The 20,870-nt window shown below is 45.8% G+C and overlaps 1 protein-coding gene across 5 annotated transcripts in view; it reads left to right on the forward strand.

Moving 5' to 3' along the window:
- Positions 1-20,870, forward strand: part of LOC128769086 (guanine nucleotide exchange factor VAV3-like) — a 49,384-nt gene that overhangs the window by 24,951 nt on the left and 3,563 nt on the right. For 4 of the 5 annotated variants that reach the window (XM_053882382.1, XM_053882383.1, XM_053882387.1 and 1 more), the window contains exons 20-26: positions 2,454-2,584; positions 7,489-7,554; positions 7,786-7,820; positions 7,896-8,012; positions 12,302-12,389; positions 14,201-14,330; positions 19,296-19,349. In XM_053882382.1, coding sequence (XP_053738357.1) covers positions 2,454-2,584; positions 7,489-7,554; positions 7,786-7,820; positions 7,896-8,012; positions 12,302-12,389; positions 14,201-14,330; positions 19,296-19,349 — 621 coding nt within the window. The remainder of the gene's footprint in view (positions 1-2,453; positions 2,585-7,488; positions 7,555-7,785; positions 7,821-7,895; positions 8,013-12,301; positions 12,390-14,200; positions 14,331-19,295; positions 19,350-20,870) is intronic. The other variant, XM_053882384.1, reaches the window with a different exon arrangement.

Raw genomic sequence — 20,870 nt, forward strand, 5'->3', positions numbered from 1 at the left:
GAGCTGCTTCCCACACTTGATCAACATCCCTCTGATCTGAGAGACAAAGTCAGGACCGGGGGCCGTGTGTGGCCCTTGATCGATTTCCGCATTCCCTCCTCTTCACTGAGGGAAGCAGAACCAATGTAGGAAAGGAAAGGAACCGTCTTAACCTCCTTCATTCCTTCGCTGTAAACAACACACCTTCAATATGTTTCTAGACAGGTCAACAAACTGAATGGCAGCAGCTGAAAATGAGTAGGAAAAAGTAGGTCAATCTTCTGGGGGCGGAGGTCAACATGCATTTTTTAGCCCCAAGATGGAAGTATTTCAAAGCAGAGGCGACCAACATGGTGCTCACAGACACCTGGTACTGTAGCCTGCATGGACCAAGGGAGAAGCCCATGAGCCGTTCAAAAAGAAACCAAAAATAATAATTATCATGTAATAATCATCTTATTACTGTTGCTTCACCATTGGTAATTATTGTGAAGACTATTCCAGAGGAATATCAATTATCAACAGATGGTAACTGTTGGGGTCACACACTTAAAAGGTTGGTGACCCCACTTTCAAAGCGACAAAAGACTTGGACGCCGTCGTGTCTGGGTCCATCAGATCCCTCTCCTCTTGTCTTTCATTTCACTTCTTTGCCTTGTTGAAGTATTTTCCTGCTCTGCATGCGTCACCATAAAAGCTCGGCTCTGATCGGCTACACGCCGTAGTTCAGATCTGGCAACTTCAGCCACTCATGCGACAGATGTTGCCTGAAATGACTCACCAACTGAAACTGCGATCCTGGCAGCTCAAAACGTGTCGTGTCCTCCAGTGTGGAAAGCTGTCACAAGTACAGTGGTACCTCGGTTCTCGATCACAATCCGTTCGAGAAGCGATTTGTTCGAAATCTGAAGGGATTTTTCCCATTACAATGAATGGAAAAAGAAAGAATGCGTTCCAAGCCTTAAAATAGTCTTTTGTAGGAGTGAATGTCGAGTGTCTGCTGCAGGTGGCTGTTCCTCTATGTGTGTGGCCGCTGCATGTGGGAGGGGTTGCCGAGTGAGTGACGTCTCTCCAGAAGGGAAGAGGTGCCCGGTGCGTGTCCAGCTCTGAATGTGCGCTTCTGTGCAGTTTGGCAGTGACAAAGTCATAAACCAAGTCACGCTCTGTCCCAGACTGGCCTCATCCCTGTCCCAGCTCCAGCCCACAACAGGACATCAAACCCTGGAGTGAGCGCTCCAGCACCTCCCCTGTGACACTCTACCACGGTCCAGTGAGGAGACAGGAAAGGTTTGACACCTCAATATGAAGAAAAAACAGTCAGTAAACGTAGCTAACGGGACACGTCTGCAAACAAAGCGCGTCGTGGGTCAGCTGATCGGTCCACGCACGTTATGGTTTTCCGGCTTTTTTCGGGGGCGTTCGAGTTCTGGAAACCCGTAGCAAAAAAATCTCGAAATTTTTGTTCAAACTCGAATTCCGGGACGTTCGAATACAGAGGCACCACTGTCTTAGACTTTCTACTTTGACTTTACATGTACTACTAGTGGCTGGTGTCTGTTAAGTCACACTTGGTGTGAGCGCAGGTGAAGACTCGGTGCAGACCCTGCTGCCCATCCATCCGGGGATAAGTGGACTGGTGAAGTGATTTTAAGAGTTACGCCGCTGAAACCGATCATTTCGTTTCACACGTCTGCCAAACCAAGGGCTGCTCCATTGAAACCGCATCTCTACGAACAACAAAGACTCCATCTTCTAACTTTTTACCGCACTTTGTCACAGTTCTTTCCGACTCTCACTTGCTTTTTGGTGGTTTTCACAGTAAAAGTCAAGCGGCTGAAAATAACCGTCTCATTATCACACCTCTCTATCATGACCAGCGTCGACCTTTAGGTGTTATTCCTGAAAGTAGCAGGGCGGGTTTGGCTGTTTTTTACCACGGCCCACGTCGACTAGAGGACCAGAACCACAGGCAAACCTGTTCGTTGTTGATCAAGAGTGACGGAAGAAAAGAGGGAAGTGCGATCATTAACGAAATTCATTTTTTTAAATGCTACAAATTGTATATAAACAGAATACTAAAATCTATTTTTTAGATTAGAGTAAATGAGATTTTTTTTTTTTACACACTGAAGTTTGAAGGTCATTGCTATGAAATGGAAGGAGATCAATTGCTTGTATGAAAGAAAAAAATTGAAAAAAATTGAAATAAAAAAAATTGAAAATTGAAATAATTTTTGCAATTTGAAATTGAGGAATTGACACCGAAATATGACTAAAAAATGTATTGAACAACAACACACCAGTTCAGAGTGAATGTTTAATCCCAAATGAGGGCGTATTTTTTGCAATTTTACATTTGCATTTTTCACCATAAAGTCAGGGTTTTAACTCGAGCCGTCTCATTCGCTTGATCTGAATGCTCCTGATCTGACCCCGTGTGGAACTGATGGCGAGTGCGTTTGTGTGTCTCCCAGGTTTGCCCAGGATGATTGCCATCAGAGACTACAGCGGCGCCCCCTGTCCTCAGAGTGGCCCCCCGTTAAGCATTCACACCGGGGACGTCATCGAACTGATGTTTGCCGACCTGCGCAGCTCCTGGTGGCAGGTGCGTGTCGCTCAGCTCATCCGCTTTTTTTTCGCAACATCTGTGACTCTCTGCAAAGATAACAAGTCACGGCTCACTGACTTGACTCGTGCACGCAATGTCTTTGCAATGTCACGAGTGGGAGTCCTTGCTGCATGTCAGCTCCTCTCTCCTTCTCTCTCTGGATATTTTTTTTTTCCGTCCGGAGAAAGAACAAAAGCGGAGGAGCATTAAAGGGCCAGCGACAATAATTCATCATGCCATGTCAGGAGCTGTTTTGTCCTGTCACAGGCTTGACAGGTGAGTCTATAACTCTGGCAGGAGCATGAGGATGAGGTCAGAGAGGATGAGAGGGTGAAGAGAAAACACTCTCCCCGCCTCACAAATCGGACTGGATCACAGCGTTCATCTGATGATCTCAGCAGTTAGTGGCTGCGCATGATGAATTGAGGGACGCGGCGAGACAATGAAACGGCAGACACCTCGCCCACTGGAGACCGTCTTAATGGTGGTGCACAACCTTTTGTTCGGGCGCATTTAGCATCGTCTCGCGAGAGAAGCCATTGCTTAATGCTGGTTGACCTTATCTATTTTTGAAGGCTGTGCTATTTGTTTGGGTGGCACCTGCATCCTCCGCCGCTCCTCTCATCGCTCTTCATGAAAAGCTTCATCCTGCCTCCTGCAGGGCCTGGAGTGGAGTCCTGTCTGGCATGGTGGCCCATCAGGTCTCGTGTTCTAGGGACTGGACACAGGCAGTCGGAAAGGGATTATCAGATTCTGTCCAGTGCAGCCCTGAGTCACACCAGAGGAATGGGTCGGAAGTGGGTCAAAGCCCAGAAGTGTGAAAACCTCTCCGCCAAAGATGAAGTCATCTTAACAACCGCCCTGTGTTCGGCTCATTTTGGGTTTGGTGGAACTAAACCTGTGCGAACAAGAGCTTTCACATGTGCTCAATGCATGTGAGGTTTTCATTTTAAGAGTTTTTTAAGGTTTGTTTTTCGCGTCAGTGCGTGACAGATTTTCAAGCGTATATCAAACGTGCATGACCTGCATTTGGGAGGTTTTCCTCTGTGTATCCGTGAGGTTTTCACATGTGTGTGTGTAAGAGGTTTTCCAATCCCAGCTGTTTGGGTGAATATTTTAATCTTGTTTAACAGTTTTCTCAAGTGTGTGACAGGTTTTTGCGGCTTTCATGTCCAGCTGTGAGGCCTTCACCAGTGTGTGTCGCTTTTTTTCACACGTACAGGCAAAAATATTTCATGTGAGGAAACTTTTTTTTTCATTTGTGTGCACAAGAGAATCATACATTTATGTATAAAGGTTTTCACGTGTATCAAGACATTCTGACCTTTGTGCAAGAGATTTTCACGTGGCGCCATTTGTCATTACCTGGCGTCCCGTTATGGTATCACGTGGCGTCATTTACGTTTATGTTGTAGCGTGACGTTGTGGTGTCACATTGTGGCGTTACATTGTAGCGTGACGTTGTGGCGTTACGTTGTGGCGTTACGTTGTAGCGTGACGTTGTGGCGTTATGTTGTGGCGTTACGTTGTAGCGTGACGTTGTGGCGTTACGTTGTGTTGTTGCGTTGTTGCGTTGTGTTGTCATGTCTAGCCGCGAGGCCTTCACTGGTGTGTGTCGCATATTTTCACACGTACAGGCAACATATTTTCAACTGAGGAAACATTTTCTTCATTTGTGTGCACAAGAGTATCATACATTTATGTATAAAGGTTTTCACATGTGTCGTCAAGACATTCTTACCTTACATTTTGGTGTGACGTTGTGGCGTGACGTTGTGGCGTGACGTTGTGGCGTGACGATGTGGCGTGACGATGTGGCGTGACGATGTGGCGTGACGATGTGGCGTGACGATGTGGCGTTACGTTGTGGCGTTACGTTGTGGCGTTACGTTGTGGCGTTACGTTGTGGCGTTACGTTGTGGCGTTACGTTGTGGCGTTACGTTGTGGCGTTACGTTGTGGCGTGACGATGTGGCGTTACGTTGTGGTGTTATTTTGTGGCGTGACGTTGTGGCGTGACGTTGTGGCGTGACGTTGTGGCGTGACGATGTGGCGTGACGATGTGGCGTGCCGTTGTGCCGTGACGTTGTGGCGTGACGTTGTGGCGTTACGTTGTGGCGTTACGTTGTGGCGTTACGTTGTGGCGTTACGTTGTGGCGTTACGTTGTGGCGTGATGTTGTGGCGTGACGATGTGGTGTTATTTTGTGGCGTGACGTTGTGGCGTGACGTTGTGGCGTGACGTTGTGGCGTGACGATGTGGCGTGACGATGTGCCGTTACGTTGTGGCGTGACGTTGTGGCGTTACGTTGTGGCGTTACGTTGTGGCGTTACGTTGTGGTGTCATGTCTAGCTGTGAGGCCTTCACCAGTGTGTGTCGCATATTTTCACACCCAAGGTTTTCTCTGTTTGGCATTTGTGTTTCTGGAGGTTTTCTGGAGTTCATTATATTTCCAACGCAACCATACCATAATTTAAACATAAACATAAAAGCATCCGACACACACACACACACTCTCACTGACTCACACACATTGTATTAATTAAAGAAACAGAATTATTTGATTCACTTTTCAATTTTCTCCACTAAAACCGTGGACCACAGGACGGAAGCATCTATGTCAATTACGCAAATTGGTAAAAGCGATTGCTTGTTTTCACGCCGATGGACCGAAGCAAATGTGTGCGTGCGAAATATTTCCTTCAACCTCAATTGAGTCGCCGTTTACTTGTCGCCACCGGACAAATGTACACATTTCACATTCAAGCTCGAGCTCGTGTTTTACAAAACATCTCAGGACAGGTTTTCCCGTGGTTGCGGTGTCTCTCTCTCTACCGGGGAAATAAATCAGGAGGTGTAAGTGAATCGCACAATTACGGCGATATTAAAGTCCTGTATCTGTCAAGGTTTTAGACGAACACACAAAGGTTTTGTTGGAAGAGTGCGGATCATGTTGGTTTACAATTAAAACTCCACAGGGGGCTCTTAATCTCCGCTGTCCCTCGTGGCACCAGGCGATGAAATTACAGAACGCTGAGAATTCATATCCCCAAAGACAATTACGTGTCCCACCGGCAGAACAATACAATCGATCACAGTAACTTCATTGGATGCTTTGGCTGCTGCCTGTTTATGCCGACAGAGTAATAAGTTTAATCTTGATCGTACGCTTATCCGAGGCATAACAAATAAAGAGCGGCTCTCAAAAACCCATTGATGAAATGTTATTACACAGAATGAATCATAGGAATGGGTAAAGATTCGCTTGGAAATCGAGTTAGAGTCCGGCTGTGCACGGTCCCAGAAAGCATTTCATACTAATAAAGGCGGAGTGAGAGTGACGGAGTCAAGCGGGGAGGCTGGAGAAGAGACAGACACAGACGACGTTCTGCCTCCTCAGATGGACTCAGTGGACTCGCCATTACATTAGGAGTTAATCTGACTTAATCCAGTAGCACCTTGGATTTTTCTCTTTGGAGGTGTTTACTTTGAATTTCTGTGCAAACCTAAACTATACAGCAAAACATGTATGCCGGGGACGCACACAACGGAAGAGAAGAATAAAAGGCAGTAATGTCAAAATGATCATGTTTTATTACAGAGCTAGTTTTCAGTTCATTTTTTCTCATTTTAACACTTAGTGGCATAAATTCAAACTTCAAAGCACAGCGTTTGTGTACCTTGTGTTATCAGTGTGCTGAACAGTGTTGCATCATGTTGCAAGTTGCGGTCGTAGATTTAGAAAGTACAGAGAGTTTCTGATGTTCTGTTCTGTGGCGTTATGTTGTGTCTTTTGTTACACTGTAACATTGTGGAATTTTGTTGTGAGCTTCATACTTCTTCTACGTTGTGGCGTTACGTTGTGATGTTATGTTGTGGCGTTACGTTGTGACATTACTCTGTGGCGTTATGTTGTGGCATTACGTTGTGGCATTACGTTGTGGCATTACGTTGTGATGTTACGTTGTGGCATTACGTTGTGACATTACGTTGTGATGTTACGTTGTGGCATTACGTTGTGGCGTTACGTTGTGGCATTACGTTGTGATGTTACGTTGTGGCATTACGTTGTGACATTACGTTGTGATGTTACGTTGTGGCATTACGTTGTGGCGTTACGTTGTGGCATTACGTTGTGATGTTACGTTGTGACGTTACGTTATGACATTTCTCTGTGGTGCTACGTTGTGGCATTACATCGTGGCATTACATCGTGGTGGTATATTGATGCATTACGTTGTGGCATTACGTGCCATTATGTTGTGATTTTCGTTGTGGTGTTACATTGTGCTGTGATGTTACATTGCAATTTGTTGTAGTTTTTTTGTGGTTGTTGTGATTTTATGTTGTAGTGTTTCGTAGCGGTGTTACGTTGTGGCAGGCGATGCGACACTGCCTCGCAACACTGCGTTGTAATATTTTGTTTTAGCATCATGTTTCGATGCCTTGTTGTGGCATTATATTGTGGCATTCCTTCATGGAGCAACAGGGAAACATTACCGACATGATCAAAAGTCTATTAAATATCGAAATATTGCTACACAAACTGTTGATGCAGCCTATGAACAAAATATTTTCCCACACTAATGATGGAGGTTAATGAACAGGATCTCAAACGTGAGCTCCATTTTTCTTTTTGTTTCATCTAAAGGTTGCTGTTGCTGCAGGCCAGCGACTAAAAAGCAGTTGTGGGTGTGTTGTCAGGAAACCCAAAGAGCAGCATAAGATCCATTATTTAGTCTTAAACAAGCCTCTTGTTTTGATGCAGAGCAAATCTAACCGCTGGCGGAGTTTGAAGCGTAATTAAGTTGGGCTACAAATGAGCTGCGCGGCTTGTTGCGCGCTAATTGCTGAGGATTTATCAAATATAATGCGATTAACTAACAGTCGTTTGCCATTGCAGGGCAAAATCCTGGCAACCAGCAAGACGGGCTTCTTTCCAAGCGACGCTGTGAGGCCGTGTCCGTGCGTAAGTTCTCACAATCGATAGGAGACATTCAGCGCGATTACCGCGCCTTCAGCGGATCGTGGCTCCTATTGATGGCCTGAAGAGGAGTGTTGTGCTTTTCAATTACGCTTTTCTCCCACTGCTGAAGAACAATTTCAGCCATTAGCTGTGGATTGGAGATCATATTACCAGGGCTGCCCTCCGCCCTCCGTATTGACTCACGCCACTAACCACCACTCTTCTGCGTGCCAGGTTCCCAAACCTGTTGATTACTCCACACAGCTCTGGTGAGTGGCGAGGACTCACACTTTCCTGATGAGTCCCATCCATTCGCCGGTGGTGTTAAAGTGGCTCTCGTCCAGGTTTGCGGGGCCGATGGAGAGATGCCAGGCGGAGGTGGAGCTGCAGGACCGAGGCAACAGCACCTACCTGGTGCGGCACCGGAGTAAAGAAGGCAGCGAGTACGCCATCAGCATCAAGTAAGTCGCGCAAAGGTTCCCGTGAGGTCAAGCTAAGCGGGCGGTTTTAGGGTACTCCAGAGTTCTGGGATCGCTCCCCAGGAACCGCCTCAACACACTGAGGATGACACATAAATAAAGAAATGAAACTAAAGTTTTAATGAAACACAAAATCATTGTCCAACTTAGTTTAGATATGAGCCAACCCATCCTCACTCCCATGGCCTCATATATTGATGTTGACAAAGTGGACTTTTACGTCCCATACTGACGCCAAAGGCAGCCTTCGGCGTTGAGGCACGTGTCCCGTCTTCAGCTGCACATCCTGACACCATGGGCAGTGCGTCAGGTAAAGGAAATAGAACGCCTCTCTTGCATGTGTTCCACAAGGGAAGCCTCATTTTGACGTCAACATCTGTCGCAAAACTCAGTGGAAGATAGTCACTATTTGACGCCGTAGGAGTGAGAATGGGGTCACGTACCAATTCAGCCCCACCACTGATCGAGAAGTTTGGACGCCAAGACACGTGATAAAATGAAGAAGAAACTTCGCAACAACCAGAACCGAAAAATCAAAATGACGGGAACAAAAGTAAAAGTTGCGTCTGCCGCCAGGTGAGGACGACAGCAGAGGGGACAGAGATTTAGTCCCCGGGATTGAGAGTGTTTATTATCACCAACTCAAAAAACATCAAAACGTTGCTGACAGTTTGTTTCTTGATTGGCTGCTTCCAAGTCGGAAGTTTTGATCGTAAATATTGGACGTTTTCAGAGGTGAGTATCAGGAGAATGCTAAAGGCACCTCAGACCACAGGATTATTGTACCGATTTTTGAGAGAGACTGTAGTTGGATGCAGAGATAAAGAAGGTGGAGGACTTGAAGAACCGAGGCTCAACTGGAGGTAGCAGAGATGAAGATGCTGAGTTTCTCTCTGGGAGTGAGCAGGATGATGATAGGATCAGAGGGACAGCACATGCGCTCAGGTGTTTAGGAGACCAAGTCAGAGAGGCTGGATGGAGATGGTTTGGACATGTACAGAGGAGAGAGAGAGAACCAGTACAGTGGTAGATGAAGATGTTGAGATGTTGGAACTGCCAGGCAGAAGGTGGAGAGGAAGGAGATTGATGGAGGTGGTGAAGGAGGACATGAGGTCTGTTGGTTTGAGAGGAGAGGAAGCAGAGGACAGGGTGAGATGGAGGAGGATGATCCGCTGTGGCCTCCTCTGAAGGGAGAAGAAGGAAAAAGAAGTAGAGAGAGACTTTAGTCAGGCTTTTTTTTTTTACATCCTTGGTCAGTAAGGGGCAAAATCGGGATAAAAAAGGACTGAAAACTTTCACAGACGGTTGCATCACCATCAACCCGACTGTTGTTGAGGACTAAACTACTGCGTGAAAAGGTCCTGGGAGGTAAAAAAAAAATATTTCCAACAGCGTGACTTGCATCAGGTATCCATCCCGAGGCTAAACGCTCTCTGGGTTTAGTTGCAGTTTCCCCACAGTAGAATCTTAAACAGATGAACAAAAAGAAAAAATCCAAATAAACCCAGTACTATCAAGTGAAGTCCAAGTTTAAAAGCCTTCTATTTTGGACGCCGGGATATATCAAGTCAATTAGTGCGACTCTGACTTTGATCAGGCCTCTTGTGTGGAACTAAACCGAGGATGAGATCCAGCCACGCAGCGCTGTGTGTACTCTGCAACGTCCTGTAAGTAGTGATGTGTTCTGATCAGGATTCCAAAAGACAAAATATTCCCCTTCATCCACCGTGGTGGAATCTTAGATTTTCATGTCTCTGTCAAACCCAATTTTGCTTCTGCAGCGGTGACGTCCACTGCAGGAAGCCATGCGCCGCCGCTGAGCTCAACAAACGCTTCAGACTTGCCAGCCGCGCGTTTCGCAGAGTCCAGCTGCTGTTGATGTCTGGTTTAACGGCAAGCGTTTCGGTGAGCGACACCAGGAGGGTTTTGTTTTTAGAGACGGCTGGAAGGATGATCGCACATTCCCCTCCATCGCCGTTCTAAACACCGAAACATCTTCTGTTTAATCCTCCGATTGAGCCGTTAATGAGGCGACAACTGCTTCTTCATCGCGCATCACGGCTAATGCTAGTCTGAGAGCTCATTAGCTCTGACAGACGCACAACTCTTTCCCATCATTTTTATTCTAAACTGCGCGACGGGACAAGCCATCTGCGGCCAAGAAAAGTCTGAATAAACCAGCGCCTCGCTCCACTCCATAAAGAGTCAGAGGTCCGGTTAGCTTCCTGTCACTCAGGCCCTGACACGTGACCCAGTGAGGCCTGGTCGGTTTGCATTAGGATGCACCCGGCGCTCCTCGCGATCGCGCTCAGAAATATATATCAAAAGACGGACTGCGCTCGGCTTGTAGATAAAACACTCAATCCTTTAGGCTCCAACAAACGGCCCCTTTATCTGGTCGTTGACTGCTTCTCTATTGCGCCTTTGAAATGCATCACTATCCGTTTAACAAGCTGACGTCTTTCAAGCTACATCAAAGCTTGTTCCGACTTAAAAAAAAGAAAGATACTTCCCCAGAAAAAGGCAAATCCACTCCTCTTGACCAGTGAGAGATCACCAGGTTGCTCACTGAAACGGCGCTGGGCGAGTCAGAGCGCTTCGCCTGAGACGTCCGGGCTGCTGGACTGGAGCCGCTCCTCGAGTCAAAGCTTTGAAGTGCAGGGCCAGTTTCGGGACGGCTCCAATCCTAATTGCCTTTCTCGATGCTTAAGATCATTATCGGGATGGCGGCTGGAGACGGTTGGGCTATAAACAGAGGATCCCGCTAATCATCTGGAACCCTTTAATACCGCTGTTTGTGTCCGCAGTCGTGGATAACGGCTCCGCTGCCTCTCTCGCATTCCATCTCGACATTCACATCGGCGCACGCCGCCTCCTTCTTCAGAGAATAAAGCGCTTGTTTGCAAGGTCGTCCAGCGCTCCACGCAAAGACGCTCCCGCCAGATGTTGGTTTCTAAGTACAAACAACGCGAGCTGCTGGTTGGTGCCCGGTTTTATAGAAGAAATCACTTCATGTTCTCTGTTATTCGCCTCTGTAGTTCCACCTCTGATGTTGATTTAAATCTTCAAGGCTCATGAAGAAACCCATTTGATTCTGAAGCATCAATAAAAGGACTGCACATCGCAAGCATCAGTTTCCAATATGGCCGCCACCGGTCATGAGGGCTTCGGAGTGGCCCGGATGATCCGCTGAAGTCAGAACAAATGTTGCCTGTGTTGTTCATGGAGGGCGTGGATAGAGGTTCATCACCAGCTTAAATAGACCCGTTCGCCTTTCTTCACCAGTTTCAGGAGAATGAAACGTAAATATGAAACGTAAAGATTGTAATTCTGTTGGAACAACGGTCGTGTGTGAGGAGCAAGGACAGTGGCAAAGTTTTAGTCATGGAAAATGATGATGTCGTGGTTATTATCTCTTGGTCCAGCTTGTTCTTATGCTCTATATTGCTACTGCAACTTTTCAATTGAATTGTCTTTCTGAAAACATTCCAGAAAATTGAGAATAATTGAGCTGGAACAATACAAAAAAAGAAAAAAAAAATTTTTTTCATTCAGTTATTTTTTATTTTATTTTTAAATATTCATTCATTTTAATTTTTTATATCATTTTCTTTTTGTTTTTTTATTTGCGTCTATTCTTGTTTTTTTAATTTGAAAATAATATCATGAACCAAACAAAACTTTATGAAAAATATATATAATATGTTATATGTTATAGCTGAGGAAAAACTGATTTGATATCTGTATTGTCAGATAAAATTATTATTGTTGTTGTTAGTAGCCTTATTATCAACAACAATAATAACAACAACCATTATTCTTATTTTTATTATTATAAATTTTACTTAGCTTATGGTATATTTTATGATTCATATTTACATTGAAATTATTTACCATGAATATTTTTCCCCCTCACAATTACACAGTAAAGTGAAAAGTATTTCTGAACTCGTATGACCCAAAAATTGTTCGCAGGAAGGTTAAATAGACGCTTGACTTATGACATAAAATTGTTTCGGTTGCGACTCCACACACTCATTTCACCGGGTCAGAAAGCGCGAGCTGGACGCGGCGTCTCTGGTTACGTGAGTGAAAGTGGTCAGCGGCCGAGAGAGAGGCAAGCAAATCGTGATGTTTTGGACGAATCAAAGTGCCCGACTCAGCAGCGGCTGACAGGCTGACAGACCTTCGTGACTTCAGAATGGAGGCAGGATTGATGTGGATGCATGTATAGTTGATTAGCAGCCCCATGTCTTATTCATCCCCCACAGGTTCAACGATAGAGTGAAGCACATTAAGATTCTGACCAAGGACGGCTGCTTTTACATCGCTGAGAGCCGACTCTTCAAGACCGTGCTGGTAATGGACTCAACTTTGCATGGAGTTCTGTTGCTGTAATGACTTTCACGATTTTGACATACTTCTGCTGCCCGGCCCGACCCGCTGGCTCGTAACGTCCCGGTGCTTAAACGTCTTAAACCATTGATGGCTCTTGCATTTGCGTGCGCAGGAAGTCATGCATCACCTGTGTGTGAAGATGGCTGCCATCAATATTTATGGCCAAATATCTTCATCCTCACAAGGCTACTGTAAAGGCTTTCAAAGCCAGCCTCCTTGACATGAGACCATCTGTGAAAACCTCGAGATTTACGAGGTACAGTTGGGGCCAAACCTTCAGGAGGCTTCCCGCACTAGATTGATGCCACCGCACACACGCTTCGTGCGCCTCCTAAATGTCAGGCCAACTGCACAGGCTTGGTGTTTTCGGCCCTGTGTGTTGCTGCAGTCAGACGTCAGTGAACCAGATCACGGAGCGTGTTGCAGCAAAGCACTTCCAGGATCAGAAGTTGACGGACATTTTGATCCGTACCACACCAGTCCATGAGGATTTCAATAGGCGGCGTCAGGTGGACCCACCAGGAGAGAGAAAAACAAGATGGCGGCCAATAGGAACGCTCAGATCTGTCCGAGGGAACTGGACAAACATGCCGTTGAGTTCAGAGCTCTATTTTAAACCACTTTTAGAGCTGATATTCTGACCTTATAAAGTACAGACAACCCCAAATTGCTTTGCTTTCCGTATGTCACGCATCTGAACATTATTGACTCTACTTCATGCATGCCGTGTTGGGCTTCTTTATAGGGCCGCACAGTCATAGAACCAGGGTTACTGCGTGTAACCTTGGGTTTATTTTGCACCTTGACTCAACTTTTCTCACTTTTAGGAGCCACGCACCAGAAACTGCGCTGAAATGGGACGCGACTGTCTCCTGAAAAATGTCCACTTTTAGCATTTCCTCCATAGTTTTACAAAAGAAATCATTCATTCCACGTCAGTGTTGATCTCAAATACTTAGCATTCAATCATTTTTAACCCGTTATTTGACAGTTTGAGCGCGAATGTTGACACTTCAGGAGCTGATGTTTCTGATATCGTGGGATGCCAAAGGGAATATTTTAGAGGGAATTAATAGAGAATTTTTCGTCAAAAATGACCAAGAAATAAATAAAAATGTTCTCCATCTTGAACACTATAATCTTAAATTCCACATTATTTCTTAAAATGTAAATTAAAATGAACCATTTAGATGCCAAATTTGAATCCAAAGAGTGAGAATTGTTAATGTGCCAGTATTTTTAGTTCATGGAAAACAATTGAATTGAAGTGAATTTTATTATTATTATTATTATTTATTATTATTATTATATTGGACAAAAGTCAACTACAGCATGGTAGAGAACAACTCACTGTGAGTGTCCTTTTAACACTTGATAAGGCACTTGATCAGGCGACAAACCCATGTTTTGTCCCACCGTTTGTGAAAAATCTCCCATTAAAACCTGCAAGATAATTCTGTGACTAATAAATATTGAGGTGTGCGTGACTTCCCCCGGGAGCTGATGAGTTCTTCTCAGGGCCAGAAGCTGATCTTGTGTAAGTTTTGCCGGTGAATTCCAGACAACACAAGTCAGGAAATACAGAATCACGGGACCCTCCACTCAAGGTCGATATATTTTTTGTAAACACTTTGTCAGTGTTATTTACCTGAGAAAATATGAGCCTCTTTTCCTCTGTGTGTCTTGTCTTCCTCTCCGCGTGCAGCCATCCAGAGTTACCCTGATTTTCCATTTCTGAAGGGCTTTTGTTTTCCTGCGCCTGTTTCATGCAGGACCTGGTGGAGTACTACAAACAGCACTCTTTAAAGGAAGGTTTCAGCAGTCTCGACACCACTCTGCACGTCCCCTATAGGGAACTGTCCAATGGAAACACGCCGTGGGCTGTTAGCAAGACTGACAATGGTAAGTCTGCTTGGCAAACTTTCTCATTTCTTCAGCTTTAGAAAAAGAGCTCCCAGAGCTGAAAAGGTCAGCGTCCAATTATCCTCGAATTAATAATAGATTCCCAGCATTTGTTTTGTCTTGTTTCGCCCGACAGTTGAATCTTGTCCAGGAAGGTTCATCGACATTTTCTTTCGGAGCATGTTTGCATTAACTTTCCTGGTGAGGCCGAGTGCTGGTCTGAGCTCAGCTTCCACTCATGGATCTCGGGATTCATCTCGGAATTTGTCGGTCGTAATCAGCACTTCAATATCAAAGATCCCTCTCTGGGATGAAACACAACGTTATGTTGTGAGTACAACGTTCCAGTGTGGCGTCACTTAGTGCCGATCTGTCGATGGAACTTCCACGATAGCAGGAAATCTCGGCTCTAGTTATTTTCCTATCAGTGAAGGAGAGAAAGTGCGTTGAAGGAAACTCACGCACTGAAGTATGTGACATCATTTACGACCTCTTCATGCTCTGTCAGTCAAAACACCTTCAAAGTGATAATGTACCAAGGATGTGGACTATTTACTGCTGCTTTTTTCATACGCGCTGAACTGTGATGCGACCGATACGTGTATTTTTGACACTGACAAGTGTTGACTCTCAGTTCCGTCATACAGATGAAATCGCAGACGTTTTATTTACATTAAAGCGCTCAATACGCTGCTTTCGCCTGTGCGTATTCCCGACATTTTTTGTTGCGCGGCGAGTGGAAAGAACAAAGTCAGTGTAGCTATCTAACTAGTTCTAAACATCAAGTTGTTTTTCATTCTAAGTCTCGATGTTGGACCTTTTTAAAATCTCGTCCATAAAAAACCAGCGCAGTTTAGACACGTACAAATTATATTTTCTTCTTAAATTTTGTGGGCGTGGCTTATGTTCCGGTGCGCTGATTCGTCCGGGAATTTCGGTATTTCTCTGATCATCTGTCAATAACGGACTATTTGAAATAATGTAGTTAAATAATGTAGAGAATGTAATGCAATAATGTAGAGTTTCATCACTCCAATTTTGTCTTCAGTGTCTTTGGTGCTGATTCGCTCATTGAAGTAGCATTGATGAGTCATTTAGCTTAGCATTAAAGTCCCATTTATGCTCAGCCTTACGTACGGATCCGGATCCGGACGGAGCCTTCTGTCCGTGCGCTGCCTTCATTTCCTCCGTATTTCTTCACGTTTCCACAAAGCTTACGGATACAGGCCAAATGGAGCAGTACCACCAGAAACCATGGGGGGCAGTGTTGCTGTTACTACACAATACGTAGCTTTGAGACACAAAGAAGACGTAACAATGGAAATTCTCCGTCCTCCAGTGGAGACATATTTAATGGCCTCACCGACCACATCGTGTCAATACACTGTCGCCATGTTGGTTTTGGAGTTGTCATGAACGTTGGTACATTTTCGCACATGAAGGGAGCATCAGTGGACCTTTAGCCTCCAGCCTAGTTCCGAGGGTGTGTGATCACTGTGCATCGTCTCGCTGTTTAAGTAAAATTAAACCTTCGTTTCAAGTCCTCGGTGCTGAACCCAGAGAAGCGGAGAGCATGGGAAAGGTCTGTCGGAGCGCTATAGGGTTACAACGTAACAGGAAAGATCAAATAAATTCATGGTTTCCATGCCACGGATCCCGGTGGACACAAGGGTTCACCTGAAAAACATGCACACATCTGCTTTATGTCTGAGAAAATGGCCCTTTTGGCACGGAAAATGAAGACTCTCCGCCGTTCTTCCTCCAGCAACAGGATGAACCTCACCTGCATTAGTGCTTTGAAGGAGACGCAAGACTGTGAAAGGATTCGCTGAGACATTACAGGCTTGACATGAATGTGAGGCGTACAGAGTATGGATTAGTTTGCAGAGACAAGATGTTGCTGGGGAGTTCAATTTAATAAGGCGTGATGGAGCTGCGGAACCTATCGACTCCCTCAGAAAAGCCGCCCATTCTTTTATCCTCCAGCAATTTGCCATAATGTACAGCAAAGAGTCACAAGTCTCTGAATTCTGAATCCCCGCGCTTCTGCAACCTGGATTCCTCTGTTTATCCGGGGTACAAAGGGAAGGTACGTGAGATCCAGATAAAGGAAGGAAACAAAGGAGCGAGTGGGAGAGACAGTGAGTGAAATAAATAGAAAAGAGCTTTGGCAGCTCGCTGGCTTTGGCAGAGGAGTCCCAGTTAGGGTCTAACGCCTCAGGCAAGCACCGGGAGCCTGCGACTCCCAACGTCACGCTCTGCACGCTGCTCCGAGACGGCGTCACAATTTTACTGACAGGACATGACATTTCACTTGGACCGGCGGTGGAGAAAAGTCTGTGACAGCCGCCTGCCATCTCCAACCTGAGGGATCCCCCCCCCCCCCTCCCTTTGTCCAGCTGAGATGTTTTCCAACAAAAACCGGAGGGAAAGTTTGCGGGGATGATATGATTCAAAAGAGCAGGAAGCAGCTGGAGGTAAACAGTTAACTTAAAGAGAGACAAACATGTAAACAAACACAGCGGCGGCAATGGCAGAGGCAGGCGGGCGCGCGCGGGAACAAAGGCGACGCGAGGCCTTCATGTCTGTTCCGATGTAACATTCTGCTACATCCTCGTCCCCCTGCCTCTTTTGGCAGCGCCGCTCTCCCAACGCATCATGCTTCAAAGCCGCTCTGCGAGTGCTGCGTTTGTACACGGTTGCCATTCGCGGCGCTACCATCAGTGAGAGAGCCTTGTCAGAGCCGCTGTTGCCTCAGTGCATTGTGGGATTGATTAATGTTGCCTTAAGTCGTCCACCCCCATAGACAGACTTAGTGTGGGCAGCGCGCTCTCTTTCTGGTAAACAGCCTCTGTGGAAAGACAGATGTCATGCCAAAGTAAGACAAAAACACCAAATGGATTGAATCTCAAAACCGCCGTCGTGAAGAAAGCCGAACGCCGGCCCGAGTAAACAATATGCTGAGCCACTGGAACTCGCCTTTGTTTGCAAAGTAAGGCGGGGACGCAGCTGTCTCTTCCCCCCGTCGTTTAAGGCCTCGTCCGCATCATCCGTCTGGCTTTCATTTTTTGGTTTCCTCCCCTGCGTTTTCAAAAAAAGGGGCTCGGTAAATTGCCTGTGAAAATGATGTCGTGCTCGCGCCATGCCCGTGTTTGCTGTCCAAAACAAAAAAGGGTGAACTGTATGTCACAGACCGATGACTGAGTTGAGCTGTTGTGGCCGAATTATTTCTCTCATTTTTCATTCAGGATGTGTAGCTGCGTCACATCAAACCAATGAAATCATAAATGTTTTATTGATGCTAAAGTGGGGCTCCACCCCTTCAGCCGGTCTCAGGTGCAGCCAACTTCAGGGCCACGGTGTCACCGTCATGGAGCCGCCATCTTTGTCTACACTTTGTTGTATCTAAAGTACAGAGTCGAGCTTTTGCTCGCCCATTGACTAGCTTAGCAACTATGCTAATGGTTGCTAACATGGACCTAATGTCACCTCCTTAAACCAACAAACACGTCTTCTTGTGAGAACGAAGGATCAAAACCACCAGTGAAAGACGTTGAAAACTAATCTGCAAATCATTATCATGGCGTGTTCCAAAACACAGTAGGTTTGTCATGTGATCACTCCAGTCATGGGCTCAGACCGAGGAACACACACTGCATCAGGTTCCACACGCAACTTCTCCATTGTATAGAAGATTATTAGACATCATCAGACCGAAGTTTGTTTACTTCCACTGTGTAGCTGAAGCTCGCGCAGCCGCAATTCACCCAGTCCGGTCATAGACCAGCTACTAGCTACATGCTAGCTTAGTTGCGCTATCAAGTTCGTGGAGTCCGACAAAGAGAAATTCCATTCTTTCTCCAGTAGTTGGACTATGCTGTTTATATCTATGTCCTGTATTTTCTATAGAGTGCACTGGAATATTAGCCGCACCCACGAAATTTAAGAAGGAAAATAGATCTTTTCCGTACGTAAGCTGCACTGGTCCATAAGCCGTTGGTGCACTGGTGCTTTCTAGTTTTGAAAACGGTCGTGAAAAAAAGTAGCGGCTCATAGTCCGGAAAATACCGTATATATAGTTAAAATTATATACGGCACAGTTAATAATTCAGGTTTCGGGTCGTCATGTCAACGTGTTCACTCACCTTTCTATAGCGTAGACCGCGCCGCCGTACCTGTGACCTGCAGACCAGCGCGGCTTATGCACATAGATGCATGTATTTCTTAAATTTAGAGGGCGCACCTTATGTTCCGGTGACCTCCAAACTAGTCATTTCTGCTGAGGTTCTCAACAGAGTTCGCCGCAGCACATCCACCATTGTGTTCTCTCTATGTTTCGGTCACTAGCTGCTCCTTATAGTGTAATAACTGCTGAAGATTTTGAACTGGCGTCGAACACGCGACATCTTCTGTTGGTAAAGACACGAGAGGCAGTGAGTCACAGAGAAAGACCAGAGAGTTGTGTAGGCAGTGACTGAAAACGTCTCTGTGTTTATTCATTTTCACTTCCTGATGATGATCGATGTCTCCCACGTGTCGGGGATGAAACCACCACCACGGCTGATGCTGGTGGTGAGTCCTCACTGGTGTTGACAGGAGTCGGTGTTTGCGCAGCTCCTCTTGAGACTTCACGTCATGTTGGCTGGTGAAACTCTTGGCTTGGTGGCAGGGATGTAATCCCTCCAAATGTTGACCCGCTGCAGCGTCACTGCGCCAGCCTCCATCATTTATCACTCGTATTGTGTCACGAGTGCTTGGACTGGATGACTCGATGTGATACGGGCCTCAAGGAAATGATGGCGTGTTACGGATGGATGCGCTGGTTTTGATCTGAGCCTCAAAATACAAGACGCGGAAGTCAGCTTTGATGTGTGAAAGCGAACTTTCCTTCCTCTCTGTGAAAGCGAACTGACTTCTCTTCTGTCCTGTCTCTGCTCCCACCTGAATCCCACCGCCACCGTGCAGCTCACCATGGCAGCTGCGGCTTTGTTCCTCCCTCCTCCGCGCCTTTCTGGTCAGGTACACGTTGCCGCCTGCCGTGGCGCGGCCGTGACTCAATTACGAGTCTGTGCTCCTGCGTGGATGGTTGCATGGCTTGTTGTGCTGTCGCTGGAGTGAGAGTAATTGCTTCTGCTCTCTGCAGGTGAAAAAGCAGCAAAAGCATTTGTTAGCAGGACCAAGGTGCTGACCGCTGCTTTGGCTCTGTAGCCACAGGCAATATTAATCGTGGGCTTTAAACACCAACACAGACATTCCACCAGAAATGGTTTGCTTTTCTCCAGTTAGTTCAGTTATTGTCATTTATTGTCTGTACATTGCTTTGGTTCAACTGCCCTGCTGTTGGTAGAGATGCGTTTAGGTGCAGACAAAGTGGCTGGAGATCCTCTTGAGCTCCGAACACAAAACCATCATTGTCTCCTCCAAATGATGGTGAAGGCCTCCTGGAGGAGCTCACGAGCCACTGCACTTGCAGCATGGTGGTGTGAGGGCATGCAGCAGGTTGTTATTGGCTGAAGTGAAAAACGTCTAGTCAGTGTTAGGTGACTATCGTCCGCCATGGAATGTGTGAGCAAAGGTGATGGAGATGATGAAGATGATGAAGGTGATGAAGGTGATGATGATGGTGATAATGATGATGATTATGGTGATGATGAAGATGATGGTGATGGTGATGATGAAGATGATGCTGATGATGAAGGTGATGATGATGATGCTGATGAAGATGATGATGCTGATGCTGATGAAGGTGATGATGATGATGGTGATGATGATGATGGTGATGATGATGATGCTGATGAAGATGATGGTGATGATGAAGGTGATGATGATGACGATGCTGATGAAGATGATGCTGATGATGAAGATGATGGTGATGATGAAGAAGAAGATGATGATGATGATGACAATGACGATGGTGACGGTGATGAAGATGATGATGATGATGATGATGACGATGATGATGATGAAAGTGATGAAGATGATGATGAAGGCGATGAAGAAGATGATGAAGCTGACAGTGATGACGATGACGATGATGATGGTGATGAAGATTATGATGAAAGTGATGATGATGATGATGAAAGTGATGAAAGTGATGAAGATGATGATGAAGGTGATGGTGATGATGATGGTGATGATGAAAATGATGAAGGTGATGGTGATGATGATGGTGACGGTGATGAAGATGATGATGAAGGTGACAGTGATGACGATGACGATGATGATGATGAAAGTGATGAAGATGATGAAGATGATGATGAAGGTGACAGTTATGACGATGATGATGATGAAAGTGATGAAGATGATGATGAAGGTGACAGTGATGATGATGATGATGATGAAGGTGATGTGATGATGATGGTGACGGTGATGGTTGTTGATGATGAAAGTGATGATGATGATGATGAAAGTGATGAAAGTGATGATGATGACGATGATGGTGATGGTTGATGATGATGAAGGTGAAGGTGACAGTGATGACGTGCATGTGCAGGAGTGTGGCGCATGTATCTAGTGCATGACTGGTGAACTTCCCTCTGC

This window comes from Synchiropus splendidus, chromosome 13, assembly GCF_027744825.2.
Source record: "Synchiropus splendidus isolate RoL2022-P1 chromosome 13, RoL_Sspl_1.0, whole genome shotgun sequence".
In the NCBI taxonomy this organism is placed as follows: Eukaryota; Metazoa; Chordata; class Actinopteri; order Syngnathiformes; family Callionymidae; genus Synchiropus; species Synchiropus splendidus.